Source organism: Acartia tonsa, chromosome 4 (assembly GCF_053477335.1).
Source record: "Acartia tonsa isolate MP-2025a chromosome 4, ASM5347733v1, whole genome shotgun sequence".
NCBI classification, from domain to species: domain Eukaryota; kingdom Metazoa; phylum Arthropoda; class Copepoda; order Calanoida; family Acartiidae; genus Acartia; species Acartia tonsa.
The window spans coordinates 45,290,883-45,307,900 of NC_137263.1; the positions used below are offsets into that span (position 1 = coordinate 45,290,883).

Consider the following 17,018-nt stretch of genomic DNA (forward strand, 5'->3'; position numbering starts at 1 on the left):
CAATGTAATATAAATTTGGAGAAGGAGCGATGAAGGGGCGATGTAGGAGCAATGAAGGAGCGATGTAGGAGCGATGTAGGGGCCATCACAGTACAATTTAATATAAATTTGGAGAAGGAGCGATGAAGGAGCGATGTAGGAGCGATGGAGGGGCGATGTAGGGGCCATCAAAGTACAATGTAATATAAATTTGGAGAAGGAGCGATGAAGGGGCGATGTAGGAGCGATGAAGGAGCGATGTAGGAGCGATGTAGGAGTGATGTAGGAGCGATGTAGGGGCCATCACAGTACAATTTAATATAAATTTGGAGAAGGAGCGATGTAGGAGCGATGGAGGGGCGATGTAGGAGCGATGGAGGGGCGATGTAGGAGCCATCAAAGTACAATGTAATATAAATTTGGAGAAGGAGCGATGAAGGAGCAATGGAGGGGCGATGTAGGAGCGATGGAGGGGCAATGGAGGGGCGATGTAGGGGCCATCAAAGTACAATGTAATATAAATTTGGAGAAGGAGCGATGAAGGGGCGATGTAGGAGCGATGAAGGAGTGATGTAGGAGCGATGTAGGGGCCATCACAGTACAATTTAATATAAATTTGGAGAAGGAGCGATGTAGGAGCGATGGAGGGGCGATGTAGGAGCGATGAAGGAGCGATGTAGCAGCGATGTAGGGGCCATCAAGTTGCAATGTAATATAAATTTGGAGAAGGAGCGATGAAGGGGCGATGTAGGAGCGATGAAGGAGCGATGTAGGAGCGATGTAGGGGCCATCACAGTACAATTTAATATAAATTTGGAGAAGGAGCGATGTAGGAGCGATGTAGGGGCCATCACAGTACAATTTAATATAAATTTGGAGAAGGAGCGATGAAGGAGCGATGTAGGAGCGATGTAGGGGCGATGTAGGAGCGATGTAGGGGCCATCAAAGTACAATGTAATATAAATTTGGAGAAGGGGCGATGGAGGAGCGATGTAGGGGCCATCAAGTGGGTTGTTATATAAATTAAGGTAAGGGACTACGGAGGGGCGATGGAGAGGCTATGAAGGAGCCATCATGGGGCTATAGCATAGCCTCTTATCATAAGAGGCGATATTAACGCCCCTTCAAAGGAGCTATTAAGAGGCCATGAAGGAGCTATAGCATAGCCTCTTATCATAAGAGGCGATATGAACGCTCCTTAAAAGGGGCTATCACATCGCTCCATATGATAAGAGGCTATGCTATAGCTCCTTGAAGGAGCTATAGAAAATCATCGCCCCATATGGAGCGATGTCATGGAAAGGACTCCCAGGACGGAATTAATACCATAAAAAAACCTAGTTTTTACCACTTATGGTAAAATTTTACCAGCCTATACGATTTAAAAGGTGGTAAAATTTTACCGTAATCGTGGTAAAAACACTTTTGGTGGTACTCTGTGACGCTTTTTACCAGCGATTTTTACCACAATTATCGGTAAAATTTTACCAGATTTCCGGTAAAATATTACCATTTTAGGACGCAAATTTATACCAGATTTTGACCAATTTTTACCACTTTTTTGGTAAAATTTACCGCAAATTTCTGGTAGATTTTACCGAAAAAGTGGTAAAACTGTTCAACACCTGGTAATATTTTTGCCCTAAACTGGTAAAATTTTACCAGAAATAGGGTAAATATGGTAAAAATTTACCAATAATTGTGGTAAAAACGGGTGGTAAAAATCACGAGAAAGTGGTAAAAAACGACCTTAATTATAGAAAAACATCGCTTGTACACAAATCGCAAAAATAAAAAAAAAATTGTTTTCATTATTATCTTTATTGATTGAAACACTTAAACATATTTTTTTACATAATGATTTACATAGGTACGATAGCGCGATACTATATAGGTATATATTCACAGAAATTTTCTTAATTAGTCTATAATTCTAGACGTGGTTTAAATGACCAAATATTACATAGTTTTATTCAGATAATATAACTGCATGTTTAATCGGTTTAAGCTGAGAAATTAACACAAATATACATAGGTTTTAATTGCTGAGATCTGGATTCTAATTGTACTTTATACTAGAACATTTTTATACACAAGAAAAATATATTACGAAGTTACTTTCCATTATTAAATTTTCAAAAATTTGCTATATAGGAATAGCGGTTTCAAATATAATATTATATGAATATTCTCATCGTCAGAACAAAACTGTCAAAACTGTCATATAGATTAATGTACGTACAAATTAAAGGTGGTTAAACATATTTTTGACTCAAGATATCTTGATATATATCACTTTTTTATCACAAATAGTTTATATATGATCTGACTGGAAGGACTATTATACATCAGCTTACTTTTGTCCTTCTTTTCTTTCCTTTTGCCTCTTGTGAAAGAAGACGCGGCAGTCTGCACAACAATAGGTGCATTCGATGAGTCTTGTGTTTGTTGGCAGCTCGCTTCGGGGACTGCGTCCATGGGCGCAGGTCTTGATTTTCCCCGGTGTTGCAGTTCTTTTGCGCCTACTCAGTTTTGATGCTGGCGGGATTGTAGGAGGGGGTGGTTCAAACATCTCCTGCTCATCATCTGACACCCGATACACTGAAATTAAAATATTTTTTAAAATTCTTTTTTTTTACAAAAAAATACTTCAATTTTACAATAGTTTTTTTTTCTAGCCTAACCTAACCTAGTGTATTAATAGAAAGAGTAATATTTCTAGTTTTAGCCTAGCCTAGCCTAGCCTAGCCTAGCCTATTCTAACCTAACCTAACCTAACCTAACCTAACCTAACCTAACCTAACCTAACCTAACCTAACCTAACCTAACCTAGTGTAATAATACAATGTATTACGGCATTTTCTTAGTGCCTAGTACAGAAATGTTTCACTATATGCTTTGGGCACAGTCGCTAGTATAAATATTGTACTATACCTGGGCTTTTTGGTCCTGGATTCTTTATGTTCTCATAAATTATATCAAAATCCGGTTTGTCTTCCATCCTGAAATTAAACAATCTATACTACAAAGTAAAACGATTTTTGTTTGTATGTAGCGAAGGATCTTGTTAACCGCTGAACCGATCGGGTTCTTCTCATAGGTACCAGCAAGGGAAGGGAGTGGCAAAAGAAACTTTAAGGATATACTTCATATTAGAGGGTTTAGCGTACAGAAAAATCATTTACAACACAGTCGCCAGGATAAAGTAGTAAAAACAATTTTTAAAAAATCTTACTTTGCTGGTGTTTCCATAACAGTGACTTCCTTAACCTCGTTCTCATCCGAATTTTCTGGAGAGCCAGCTGCAGCTGTTTTGTTCCTGAATTAAACAATATATATATAATAATCTATTTAAATTAAGTAGTTAACTTTTTGGTTCCACATTTACCCCTTCCACAGCTTACCCAGCTAGAGGCGTACTTGCTAGTACTCGCTTTTAATAAATAAAGGAACACGTTGAATTTGTCTTTACAGAAAAATCATTTACAACACTGTCGCCCGGATAAAGTATGAAAAAATAATATTAAAAGAAATATCTTACTTTGCTTCTCCTTCCATAACAGAGGCTTGTCCGACCTTCTGGTCATCCTTTTGTGCCGCCGGACATTTCTCGGATTGCTCCCTGAATTAAGCAATCATATTATTATTAAATAGTAAACTTTTTATGGTCCACATTTACCACTCCCACCTTACCCCTAGAGGCATACTTGCTATAGTTTTGTAATATATAAAGGTGAATTTGTCTGTACCGAAAAATCATTTACAACACAGTCGCCCGGATAAAGTATGAAAAAAGATTATTAAAAGAAACTAGTGGCTACGCCCCTAGAAACCTCTAGGGGCACTTAAGGTTGGAAGGGGAAAAATCAACATCTTCCCATTTTCAATTTCAGTTTCAGAAGAGTAAAAATATTTTTTGGGGGAGGGGGTGAAGACACCCTGCACAAAAATAGTTTAAAACCTTTCCAGGACATATAAGAAGCTTCACTTTAAAGGAGAACAATATCGGTTTAGCGGTTATCCTTCGGGACAGACAAAAAACGCTTACTACTTTATATAATAGGATATCTTACTTTGCTTCTCCTTCCATAACAGAGGCTTGTCCGACCTTCTGGTCATCCTTTTGTGCCGCCGGACATTTCTCGGATTGCTCCCTGAATTAAGCAATCATATTATTATTAAATAGTAAACTTTTTATGGTCCACATTTACCACTCCCACCTTACCCCTAGAGGCATACTTGCTATAGTTTTGTAATATATAAAGGTGAATTTGTCTATACCGAAAAATCATTTACAACACAGTCGCCCGGATAAAGTATGAAAAAAGATTATTAAAAGAAACTAGTGGCTACGCCCCTAGAAACCTCTAGGGGCACTTAAGGTTGGAAGGGGAAAAATCAACATCTTCCCATTTTCAATTTCAGTTTCAGAAGAGTAAAAATATTTTTTGGGGGAGGGGGTGAAGACACCCTGCACAAAAATAGTTTAAAACCTTTCCAGGACATATAAGAAGCTTCACTTTAAAGGAGAACAATATCGGTTTAGCGGTTATCCTTCGGGACAGACAAAAAACGCTTACTACTTTATATAATAGGATATCTTACTTTGCTTCTCCTTCCATAACAGAGGCTTGTCCGACCTTCTGGTCATCCTTTTGTGCCGCCGGACATTTCTCGGATTGCTCCCTGAATTAAGCAATCATATTATTATTAAATAGTAAACTTTTTATGGTCCACATTTACCACTCCCACCTTACCCCTAGAGGCATACTTGCTAGTTTTGTAATATATAAAGGTGAATTTGTCTGTACCGAAAAATCATTTACAACACAGTCGCCCGGATAAAGTATGAAAAAAGATTATTAAAAGAAACTAGTGGCTACGCCCCTAGAAACCTCTAGGGGCACTTAAGGTTGGAAGGGGAAAAATCAACATCTTCCCATTTTCAATTTCAGTTTCAGAAGAGTAAAAATATTTTTTGGGGGAGGGGGTGAAGACACCCTGCACAAAAATAGTTTAAAACCTTTCCAGGACATATAAGAAGCTTCACTTTAAAGGAGAACAATATCGGTTTAGCGGTTATCCTTCGGGACAGACAAAAAACGCTTACTACTTTATATAATAGGATATCTTACTTTGCTTCTCCTTCCATAACAGAGGCTTGTCCGACCTTCTGGTCATCCTTTTGTGCCGCCGGACATTTCTCGGATTGCTCCCTGAATTAAGCAATCATATTATTATTAAATAGTAAACTTTTTATGGTCCACATTTACCACTCCCACCTTACCCCTAGAGGCATACTTGCTAGTTTTGTAATATATAAAGGTGAATTTGTCTGTACCGAAAAATCATTTACAACACAGTCGCCCGGATAAAGTATGAAAAAAGATTATTAAAAGAAACTAGTGGCTACGCCCCTAGAAACCTCTAGGGGCACATAAGGTTGGAAGGGGAAAAATCAACATCTTCCCATTTTCAATTTCAGTTTCAGAAGAGTAAAAATATTTTTTGGGGGAGGGGGTGAAGACACCCTGCACAAAAATAGTTTAAAACCTTTCCAGGACCTATAAGAAGCTTCACTTTAAAGGAGAACAATATCGGTTTAGCGGTTATCCTTCGGGACAGACAAAAAACGCTTACTACTTTATATAATAGGATATCTTACTTTGCTTCTCCTTCCATAACAGAGGCTTGTCCGACCTTCTGGTCATCCTTTTGTGCCGCCGGACATCTCTTGGATTGCTCCCTGAATTAAGCAATCATATTATAATTAAATAGTAAACTTTTTTTTGGTCCACATTTACCCCGCCCACCTTACCCCTAGAGGCATACTTGCTAGTTTTGTAATATATAAAGGTGAATTTGTCAGTACCGAAAAATCATTTACAACACAGTCGCCCGGATTAAATACCAAAAAAAGAAGTGAAAAAAATTTCTTACTTTGTTTGTGTTTCCAAACAAGCGATCTCCTCTTCCAAAGAAGCAATTTTTTGCTTTGCTGCCCCAAGGTCTTGTTTTATTTTCTGCATTGTCTCCCATCCATCGTCGTCCCTGAAAAATAAAAAAAAATAATACTAAAGTAACAGGATGTCCGTGTTTATGTACCGAAGGATCTCGATAACCACTGAACAGATCGGGTTCTTCTCATAGGTACCGGCAAGGGAAGGGAGTGGCAAAAGAAACTTTAAGAGATATACTTCATATTAGAGGGTTTAGCGTAGCTGCTAATTTGAAATATCAGGGGTGTATATCCTATATGGGATCTCCTGTTCAGGTGGTGGGGGGAAAATAACTAAAATATGTGTGGTAGGACCAAAAATTTTAGTTCTTTCAATATTTCTCCATTTCCGTCCCTACTTGGTGAGATAAAAATAGGTGGGAAAAAAATACAAAATTTTGTACCACGGGAACAAAATAAATCTTGTGCGTAATGTACACCCCTGAATGAAACTATAATTATTCGCCATAACAATAATGTTTATCCTACTCTTTTCAATCCGGCTACTACCACCTTCCGAACAGAAATAGAATGGTAACAAAAATAAATAAACTTACGTAGTGCAATCCAAAGTTAGGTTCAAATCTTCTGTATCAGACGATTTAGGAGGGGTATCAGGCAGGTCAGCCAGCTTAGCAGGCAGCTCAGGCTCAGACACACTCATTTCGTTCTTCTCTTTTTCGCTATCACTGAAATATATAAATATATATTATATATCCCAGGTAATCGGACCTTTGCCCAAAGAAGTAATTACCAAAAAATATGTAATATGTATTTATGTAATTATGTTGTGATGGATTGTCGAATCCGATTCGATGAATGGTTACCAAAATATAGCTAGGGACGGACGGACGGACAGACAGACAGACAGACATCATTTTACTTCGTTTTATACATATTAAAATATTACTCACCCACTTGTGGTTTCCGGCTTCTGTTCTTCGTGCTGTTCGTCTCTCTCTAAGTCGGCTGCTGCTGTGGCTGACATGGACATGTCGGACATTCTATATTAAATTTGAAAAGAAACAAATTATCACTGGTAATTAAATTTTCATGAATAAATGTCCAAAAAACTGACGTAGGGAATTTTAATATAATAGGGTCCAGCAAGATCACATATTGGTATATCTTATATTGTAAACAAGTATATAGACAAATTTCATTTACAAAAAGTTAATACAAATTTGAAACGTTCTCTTTTTTAATTACAGCACATAAACATTACGGATTTTACCATGGAAATCTACCACCGTATTAATTAAAACATTCCCTACGATAACTGTCATATATATAATATTTATATACAAAATTAAACAAATATATAAAATTAACAAAAGCTAGTTGTGAATACTTTTTTTCCTTAGTTTAGGGGGTAAACTACAACTGCTATATACTGAATTACAAAAAATGCGACAGATTATACAACAAAAAATTTTCAGTTTAAGCTCTTAACTTTAAGCTCATTAAACTTAATTGGTGGAAAGGGGTAGTTTCACAAAATGCATTTGAACTTAATTTTGTGAATTGCATATTTTTCTTTGTTAAGATGGTAAAAGTACGTGGTAGAAAATTTAACTTTCTTCAAATTTATGCCATATAAATAGAGTTTAAACACATTTAAACAGGTTCAAATATACGGTTCACTAAATTAACTTCAAATGCATTTTGGGAAACTACTCCTTTCTAGATATTATAAAAAAAAGTTGAAGATGAAACTTATGAAATAAAAAAAAATTACATATAAATATATATATACGTAAAGTCCTGGAATTATTGGGATTGACTGGGAGCTATCAGGTCTTCGTCTTGTTCTTCGTCTTGTTCTTCGTCTTGTTCTTCGTCTTGTACTTCGTTTTCAGACGAAAGTTCCGACGAATAATACTTGTCTCCATTCTGCCAGGGATGTATATTCTACATGGTTCGGATGTGTAATATTTTTTCCAAGTCTGCACAGGGATGTATATTATATTTCATTAAATATAAATAGATGGAGGTAAGAAAAAAAGGTAATAATTAAGAAAACTGAAAACATTTGTAAATTTTAAAAATTTTTAGCCGTGGACAAACAATATTTCTTGTGCAGAATATACACCCCTTTCCCGAATCAGCTGTAATGTAGCTGCCAAAGATACTGTAATTGTTTATGTTCTGAGAACATTGTTGAGAACTTGCTCTCTGTGGTGGTCTGGAGCTTGATCTTTTCTTCTTCTCTAACTCTTCATCTTCAGGCCTGATTCCCTGTTCCCACAATCTTTGCTTCTTCATGTTGGCCTTTACTCGTTTGTTGGCATCTCTTCTTGTCCGAGTCTCACCACGCTGGCCGAAATCGGGCAAATGTGTATTTGTTCTGTTCAACATTTGCTGCATCCTAATTTGGTTAGGTTGCTCACTGAGTTGACTATTACTACAACCTGGCTCTGGACTGAGTTGACTATAACTACAACCTGGTTCTGGGTTTACGTCTTCATCAGGATTTGATGTGCCTGCGCAACTTTCAGCATATTCCCGGCTTTCATTTTGTGCTCTGCTCGTGCTTGCTCTGCTCTGGTTTCTGTACAACACCGCATCAATTTGATTCCCAGATGGAAATGTTGTTTGTTTTCTGGGACGTTTAGCAACTTCTTTGGTAGGCTTTGGCTTTTGGGCCACTTTTGCTTTTGGCCTGCGTTCATCTTCTTCTTCTTCACTACTACTACTACTGCCAGTTCCAGTGTCTGGGTCTGATTGATGACCTTGATCTGTATCATCACTTTCTGGTGCTTCTTCTTTGATGTCAGAAATTAATTCACCTTCTTCTTCATCTTTTTTCCACTTTGCTTTTTCTCCTACAAAGAAATAAAAAATGTTAAAGCAAATGTACATAATTGTAGCTTCAATATTATTTCCATACCTATATGAACATTAGTTACTATTAATCAGATTCAAATGAAAACAAGCAATATTTTTTACCCTATATTTATATGCCAATCAAAGATAAAAGGGGGAATTTTGCATTGGAAGTTGCTTTATAGGGGTACAATATGGAACTGTGAAGAAACGGCGTCGCCACCGCCGAGAACCGCCAATAAAAGCCCCAAAAAAATTAGGCTGGTTTTAGTTTTGGTTTCAAAAAGTGTCACTTTCGCCCACCCCCCCCCCCCCCATTTATTACATTAAGACCTGTAACTTACCGTCAATGTTGATGAGTTCTAAAATTTCCCTTTGGTTGTGTATAGAAACATTTGAGCCTACTGCAACAACCTCATAATGACCCGTGTGGTTTTCAATTATAATGGCAAGTTTGGGTAATATTATTCCACATGGATGTATCCGAATTTCCTTACTTGCATTGCCGTCATTCTTGCCCTCAATGTCCTCAACCTCCAAAATTTCGTCACTCTCGTTTCCGTCATCTTCGTTATCCACCTCGAATGATGGTTCATTTGAGTCCAGCTGTAAACTTCTCTTGGTTTTTGCTTCGGCTTCCAATGCGGTTTGCCTTCGCTCCCGGTTCTTCTTTGGAATGATCGGCACATCATCTAAATAATTATTATAGTCATTATTTCAAATAGTATAAATGTTACCCAACCCCCCCCCCCCCCCCCCCCCTCCAAGGAAATAGCTTAAAATCACCGCAGGACCAATACACAGAAGAGTAGAATCCGATCTCCAGGACACAATTAATACCATAAAAAACCTAGTTTTTACCACTTTTATGGTAAAATTTTACCAGCCTATACGATTTAAAAGGTGGTAAAATTTTACCGTAACCTCGATCGATTCAGTGGTTACTGAGATCTTAAGCTTCTGACGGCCGGACAGACATTAAGCTACTTAGTATTATAGATAGCGGCTGCGCCCATACAAATTTTAGCCTAAAACCCTGTCAGGGCCTGTACGAAGTTTCCCTTAAAACAAAATTAATCCACAGGGTTTTTATCTAAGACTACTTCTCAACTAAAATATTAATAAACTTAAATTTAGGTGATACAGTTCCTACGTTTTTCAAACTATAAATAACAATACCTTCGGCATCCTCATCATTCTCATCACTGCTGCTTTCCTCCACGACACTTGTTGCCTTTCCAGTCACCTGTCTCTCGTTACTGTTGCCTGTAAATAATTAATTTATACATTAATTTTATACGTTTCCAAACAAAAAGCAAGTACTGAAAACATTTTTTCCACCCCCCCACCCCCCCTACTTGGTGGAAAAAAAATTTTAAAAGGAAATGTGTTGTAGGAGGGATAGAATAAATAAATCATAGAGTTCTTTAAATATTTTTCAATTTTCCCCCTACTTGGTGAAAAAAAACTAGGGGGGGGGGGAAGAAAAATTTTTAAAAAATTAGTAGCAGAGGAAAAAAAATCTTGTGCAGTATATACACAATACGAGGAAAGATAAAACTTATAAATAATAATTAATGTTCAACAAATATGTACCTGTGATTGAATTATTTCGTCCATAAAATTCTTTCTGTCTTTGCAGTGGTGGAAAGTTTGGTGGTGGTTCATCATCTTGCATTGGCACTGTATCATCAAGATTTCCCACATTTTGGCCCTCATCGTCTGTTTCACAAATAATTATCTTCTTCGACTTTTTCGAGCCCTTTCCATGCTTCTTCCTTTTGGAGCTTGTGATGTTTTCAAATACATTTACTTTGGGTTTATTATTGGACTGGCTGTTGACAATTGGATCTTCATATAACCTACGTGGCTTTACTGGTTGCTTTACTGGTTCTGGAGTTACTGCTGGATTCTCCGCGGGTGGTATGCGTAACTCATTCCCAATCTGATCATCATTTGAATTCATTTCAACGTCGTCGCCTCCGTCATCAATTACAAGCTCCTCACCATTGTTGCTTTCTTCATCAGCAATGTTTTCCATACCATTTTCTTCAACAGCATTGCCTTCAGCATCATTGTCTTCAACAGCATTGCCTCCACCATGATTGCCTTCACCATCATTGTCTTCACCATCAGTGGATTCATCAGCAGTGGAATCATCAGCAGTGGAATCATCAGCAGTGGAATCATCAGCAGTGGATTCATCAGCAGTGGTGTTCATTCTTCCGATCTTTCTATTTCTGGAAATTTTTGTTGCTTTCTCACTGGCATTGTGAATCTTTGTCTGTTCTTCACTCATTTCTGGTTTCAAATTTATTGTGGCGTACGTATAATACATTACAGCTCTTGCTATAACCTTCTTATCACTATGGACTGTCTTGAAAAATTGCTTGGATTTCTTTGCATTCCCAATGTCTGCATAATTTTTGATCTGAAATGTAGTACTCGACCTGTCATTGTTTCTTTTCAAGTAAATCTGGTTCTTTCCTTGAACTTCGTGGGGTAAGCAACCCATTGAGTGGGCACCTAACATGTAGTAAAATTTCTTGTCTTCGGCTGTAACACCTGGTGTTGAAGTTGTGATTGTCTTCGGTTTAATACGCCGCTTAATTCTTTGTATCTCTGCAGGGGCCAGATACAATTCACACATCTGTAAGGCTGATCGTTTCTGTGGCTTTTCCTTCTTGTCTTTCTTGTCTTTCTTGTCTTTCTTGTCTTTCTTGCCTTTCTTATTGCTTGTCTCCTTGCTTGGCTTGAGTTCAAAAACCTGTTCGAACTTGTAGAGGGGGGTTGACAATGCGCGTTCTTGTTTTCGCGTTACCAGCCCTCGAAATAACCTCCAGCAGACAGGATCATCATTAGCAATCATATAATCTTCGGCCCTCTTCATATTTTCACAAAAACCAGTCGCGTCCTTTTTAAAAGTGTGTTCGAAATTGCGCTTGAACCTAGATAAAAAAAGGGTTTATATCAAAACAGTCTCAATATATAACATATAACATATATCAAGAAAAGATGAACTAAAAGTCTTGCCACATAAAAAAATACATGGTACAAAATTGAAATTCTTTGAAACATATGCCATAGAAATGTAGTTTAACAATTTAACAAGAATACAATATGCAGTTAACATTTCGTGAAACTACTTTTTTAACTAAAGAACATTGAAATGCATTTTGTGAAACTACCACTTTCACATTTAATAGACGCGGAATAGATGCGATAAATAATTGAATTACCTACAAGCTTGTATGTGGTTCCTCACTAGAAAAAGGTCGCTTGAAGACACATAGGTTCCTGTTCTCCACAAATTTGGTGGGATAGCTTCATGTAGGTACGTCTCGTTAAGCACTAACTTACAATGATCCAAGAAACGTTCCACTGAAATAATAATGAAATTTTCAATTAACTATGCATAGGTACATGTTTATTATTGTACCAGGGGTGTATATTCTGCACAAGATTTATTTTCACAAATAAAATATATATATAAAAAGATTATTGTACATGGTCACCTGCTAGCAAGAATAGCAATGCCCCTTTTATTCGGTTTATTTCTCTTGCCCCCACCTCCCTTCTCCCTGTTTTAAACGTTTTCTCATCATGTCAAATTTACAAAATAATATTTACTTACCAGTTTCGTCATCAATAAGTTCCGGAGCAGTCCAAAAGGCAGCGGTGATGCGGGCGTCAAAGGTGAACTGCTCGAACACGACATATAGGAAGGTTATGATGTCTCGGCATACTTTCAGTAAGGTTTGCCAGCCTTTATCCACTTTCAGTGAGTCATCGAAATTTTGGATGAAAAAGACAATTTCTTCTCTTCGCATATAACCATCTTTTTCCAAGGGGTCATGGTTCTGTATTCTTTCTTTGTAAAATTCTGGTGAGAAAATACGGTCCACGACAACATCCTGATTCTCACTAGGCCCTTTATTCGCCTCCTCCTCATCAAGCTCATCCACATTGGTCAGTCTTCTTAGATCAGTCACCAAGGTTTCCACTATTTTTCCGGTTTTCTTCATTTCTGTTGTCAGGGTTACAGTATTTTCAGCCATATCTCTTGATACACTGTCTTGCAGGTCTTTGATTTCATTCTTCACTAATTCATGGTTTGTGGACGTTTTGTTTACCAAGTTTCTGATGGACGCATTAATGGGCTCTATTTGATTTTTCATGTGTGAGGTCAAGAAAGTACGTAGCTGCTGAAATTGGTTCTGAATTTGGTTCATAACGGCCCCGGTGAACAAATCCTTAAAATTAAACATATTAAACCACATATTTTCAAGTCTTGGTATTTTAAAAACTACGTGGTAGAAAAGAAGACTATCCACAAACAAGAGCAAGTGATCCTAAGCATCTTCCATCATTTTTGGACTTTGACAAACAAAAAAACTTGGTAAAATTTGACCAACTTTTTGGTAAAAATTGACAAGGTAAATTTTTAGGCTAAGTCCAGATTTTTGGACTTTGACCAAAAAATCAACTTGGTAAAATTTGACCAACTTGTTTGTAAAAATTTACAAGGTAAATTTTTATTGGTCAATGTTTACCAAAAATTTAGTCAAATCTTACAAGTTATTTTTTCCAGGCTAAGTCGATATATATCCTAAATAATTGTAATTTGTATCCTCTGGATGACAAAATGAAATAAAAATAATACCTCGCTTTCTTCCATCTCACCAGAAGGGCCAGATGATCCCTGGGGTCGTGATGACTGGGACTGGGGTCGTGATGATGTTGCAGGAGGAACTACAACTCTCGCGGTCCGTTGACTCGCGGAGGGGTGCCGTGCCCGTGGAGATGGAGGTGGGGTAATATTTATTGGCCTTATTGGAGATGTTGTGGTTCTAGTTGTGTTCTAAAAATAATATAGATAATTATTGTAAAGCATTACTTACCGAGGATTATAGTTTTAAACAACACCGGCATTATCCTAATTTTTTTCTTCTATTTTTTAAAACTTTACCCTCCCCCCCCCCCCTCTCCCGACAAAATGACTGTGTTAGGTTAGGCTAGGTTAAGTTATATGGTTAGAGGGACCCAATTTGTTCAACGGTTAACGAGATTTGTTGGTACAAACCCACAAACAGACATCATGTTAGTAAGTTTAGTTTAACAACAAAACACCAACAAACCAAAAACCGATAACAATAAAACTTAAAATCCTACCTTTGCTGTTGTACCTTTGCCACCTCCAGTAGATTTGTTGCTTCCAGGTTTGGCACTTGCAGCTTTGGCACTTCCACCTCTGGCACTTCCATTAGGTTTGCCACCTCCAGTAGGCTTGTTGTTCTAAAGCAAGAAATAATTGTTGTATTTACAATGCATAATAAGATATTAGATAGCAGTGGCTACGCCCCTAGAATTTTAATTACTAATATCAAATGTTAAACCCACTGTGGAAAATTAATAAATAATTATACTTGGTCAATAATCTTTTGTGGTCTGTTAAGCATGAACCGATAAGGTTTTCCTTTCGATCCGGTAACATGCGAATTTATAAGTTTTAAGAGCGAAGGGTAGCAGCAATTTGTACAATAGTAAATTAGGCCTTAAATATAATTTTTACCTTTACAGAACTAGCACTCTTTCCAGTCCTCGTCATTTTGGGATCTAGCTTGGTCAATTGCCAGTCGAAATTACGCTGTTGTATCCAGGTCGTTGGCATGGGCAATTTGCATAGTTTTAAATCTGAAATGTGTAGACAGAAATTAAAATTTTATGTAAAATTAAATTAAATTGCAAACATGTACTCTTTCAAATTACAGACTAGACTTATAACACTTTAACTTCATACCCATCGATGGCCAAAAAGGTAGGGTTTTGCTAAATTAAGTTGACATGCCTTTTTTAAAATTAGCTATAAAAAATAATTTTAATGAAAAAAATATTTTAAAGTACATTTCACATAAATTCCAAATAAAGAGGGAAGGGCCTTCAGTTGAATTTTACAACATTTTACATACATATTATAACAAAAGGGGGGGGGGGGAAGTGACACTTTTTGAAACCAAAACTAAAAGTCAAAGGAACTGAACTAAAGAAACAGTTACAGATCTGTCATTTTGCATGGCAGTTGTTTTATAAGGGTACAATATGGAACTTTTAGTTTTGGTTTCAAAAAGTGTCATTTCCCCCCCCCCCCCTTTCTCTGCTTTCAATGTACAAAATTAAATTCGGATAGGAATTACGATGGAGACATCTTGATGCAACAGGTGTACGGAGATATGTGCTACTCTGTACTTCAGTAGGTTGGAGGCTAGTTGTGTTGGAGGATGGCTATAGTCTTCGGGATCGTCAGTCTTGCCTACTCCTAATACCAGGGGTGTATATTTTCAGTGTTTAAAACCATAAAACTTAATTCATATTTCCTAGACCCCCCCTTTACCACACTCTCCTCCTGGCATGATAAGAGAATTACAAATAAATTGTGGTAGGTTAAAAAGGAATTAGATGAAATGTATAGTTCATGAAATATTTCTATACAACAATTAATCATGTGCAAAATATACACCCCTACCTATTATTCTGGAATCTTCAGGAAAGGTGTATGCCGGAAAAAATGTCCTCACTTTGTGGACCAACCATACTGTTTTATCACGACGGCAGTCTGGGACAAAGTAGAGGTCTTGGCAGTCTGTATAGAATTGATTACTTTCGAACTTTCGTTTGTTGGCATTCCTTTTTCCCCTGACAGCCAGCTTTTCATTTATGTACGGTTTCACTGTGTGAAATATCAACAATCTAAATATGTCATTTATGTCATTAATGGCTGTTAAACGGAAAGGTATGTTGCTGGTGAAATCGTTATAGCTTAAGTGTTTGATCAGCAATACACGGAAAGAAAGTTATGTTACATTTTTAAAAATTACATTAAAATTTGTAAAGAGTGGGGGGGGGGGGGGGGAGAAGTGACACTTCTTGAAACCAAAACTAAAAGTCAAAGGAACTCAACTAAAAAAAAATAGTATTACCTGTTTGAAACCTCTTTAAGGCCAAAATTATATCCTCGGATGTAAGTTGATATCACATGATTGGCACTTTCGAAAGCATAACAACTGAACGCCATGGATGGTCCAAATCGGCGGACATGTTCCGGCATATGGTAAAGCATGTGAGTATTGTAACTCAAGCACGATTCGCCGTACATCTCCGCCAATTTTGAGTTCAGGACCATTATCATGGTCTTGAGCTCAGCCACACGTTCAGTTGTTATATGCTCTTCGAGACTGCGCAATATGTGGAATAAAAACTTGCATATCAGACGTTGTTCATCTTTAAGATTTGCCAACTGGAAAAAAAAAACATTGTAATAATTTAAGGTAAAACTAGCTCTTTCGCCCCTAGCCTCTAGGGGCTTCGCCCTATATACTTATTGGAAGTCCACCCTCCTCAATAGAAATATATATATAATATAGCACACGTGCGCAAATTTAAAAAGAATGTTATTGCTATACAATATAATGAAACTGAAATAAGCTTTAAATTCTAAAAAGATTATAATATGGTAAAAACCTACCTCTGCATAAAATATCATATGGTAGAAGCCCAGTACTTTGAATTCAGAACTTTTCAAATTGAGGGCTAGCTTCTTCTCTGTCAGGCGCATGATGGACGTACGGGGAACGCGATCAAAATCGCCAACAAGCTTCAATTGATCGTTGATTTCATCTATAATTGGAGTTACTGCAGTTCATGGTAAAATATGGGTGATAAGGAGAAAATTTTCAAAATTTAAGTTCTTTAAACTTTTCAAACTAACACTCTTTTAAGCGGCATAACAAGGCGTACAAATAATGTGTAATAGACATAAATCTAAAAATGCAGAATTTTATCGCAGTGCCGTCATTTCTTTAGTCAAATGCAGTACATCCCTGTAATTCTCTCCATTTGAACTAAGTCTTCTTCTTCCAATTCTGGATAACTATTACGTCCTTTCTTCAGGTACGTCATCACTTTCTTTACATAGCCCAGGTGCAACGCGTGCATCGGATCACTGGGGGTATCTTGTATTAAATCCAAGCTCGGGTCAAGGTCAGAAAAACTGGTTTTCATGTTCTGATTATTTTCCTCTAACTTGCGGAATTTCTCGTCAGACCTCGGCGTACCCATATTTTGACTGTCACTGGGGTAAAATACATTCATTGATTCGAACAATACCAAGTTCTTTTGACGGAGATAAGTCTGTGAAAAAGCCATCCCTGGAAGGTC

General features: G+C 37.2%; 4 protein-coding genes across 4 annotated transcripts; all 4 read right to left on the bottom strand.

Annotated features, from left to right (window-relative positions):
• Window positions 1-1,782: 1,782 nt before the first annotated feature.
• LOC145318337 (uncharacterized) lies at window positions 1,783-3,369 on the bottom strand. Its single transcript, XM_080159637.1, has 3 exons — window positions 3,216-3,369; window positions 2,915-2,982; window positions 1,783-2,581 (listed from the first exon to the last, which is right to left on the bottom strand). The coding sequence occupies exons 1-3, from the start codon at window positions 3,230-3,232 to the stop codon at window positions 2,334-2,336; spliced, it is 333 nt and encodes a 110-aa protein (XP_080015763.1). The 5' UTR covers window positions 3,233-3,369; the 3' UTR covers window positions 1,783-2,333.
• A 2,120-nt stretch (window positions 3,370-5,489) lies between these two features.
• LOC145317384 (uncharacterized) lies at window positions 5,490-6,998 on the bottom strand. The gene is made up of 4 exons (XM_080158436.1): window positions 6,893-6,998; window positions 6,536-6,667; window positions 5,921-6,031; window positions 5,490-5,726 (listed from the first exon to the last, which is right to left on the bottom strand). Exons 1-4 carry the CDS (start codon window positions 6,979-6,981, stop codon window positions 5,642-5,644), a joined length of 417 nt encoding a protein of 138 aa, XP_080014562.1. The 5' UTR covers window positions 6,982-6,998; the 3' UTR covers window positions 5,490-5,641.
• Window positions 6,999-12,018: 5,020 nt separating this feature from the next.
• Window positions 12,019-14,904, bottom strand: LOC145317385 (uncharacterized). Its single transcript, XM_080158438.1, has 2 exons — window positions 12,439-14,904; window positions 12,019-12,185 (listed from the first exon to the last, which is right to left on the bottom strand). Exons 1-2 carry the CDS (start codon window positions 13,082-13,084, stop codon window positions 12,040-12,042), a joined length of 792 nt encoding a protein of 263 aa, XP_080014564.1. The 5' UTR covers window positions 13,085-14,904; the 3' UTR covers window positions 12,019-12,039.
• Window positions 13,655-16,646, bottom strand: LOC145315489 (uncharacterized). Its single transcript, XM_080155471.1, has 6 exons — window positions 16,327-16,646; window positions 15,782-16,098; window positions 15,328-15,551; window positions 14,999-15,120; window positions 13,991-14,099; window positions 13,655-13,665 (listed from the first exon to the last, which is right to left on the bottom strand). Exons 1-6 carry the CDS (start codon window positions 16,414-16,416, stop codon window positions 13,655-13,657), a joined length of 873 nt encoding a protein of 290 aa, XP_080011597.1. The 5' UTR covers window positions 16,417-16,646.
• Window positions 16,647-17,018: the final 372 nt, after the last annotated feature.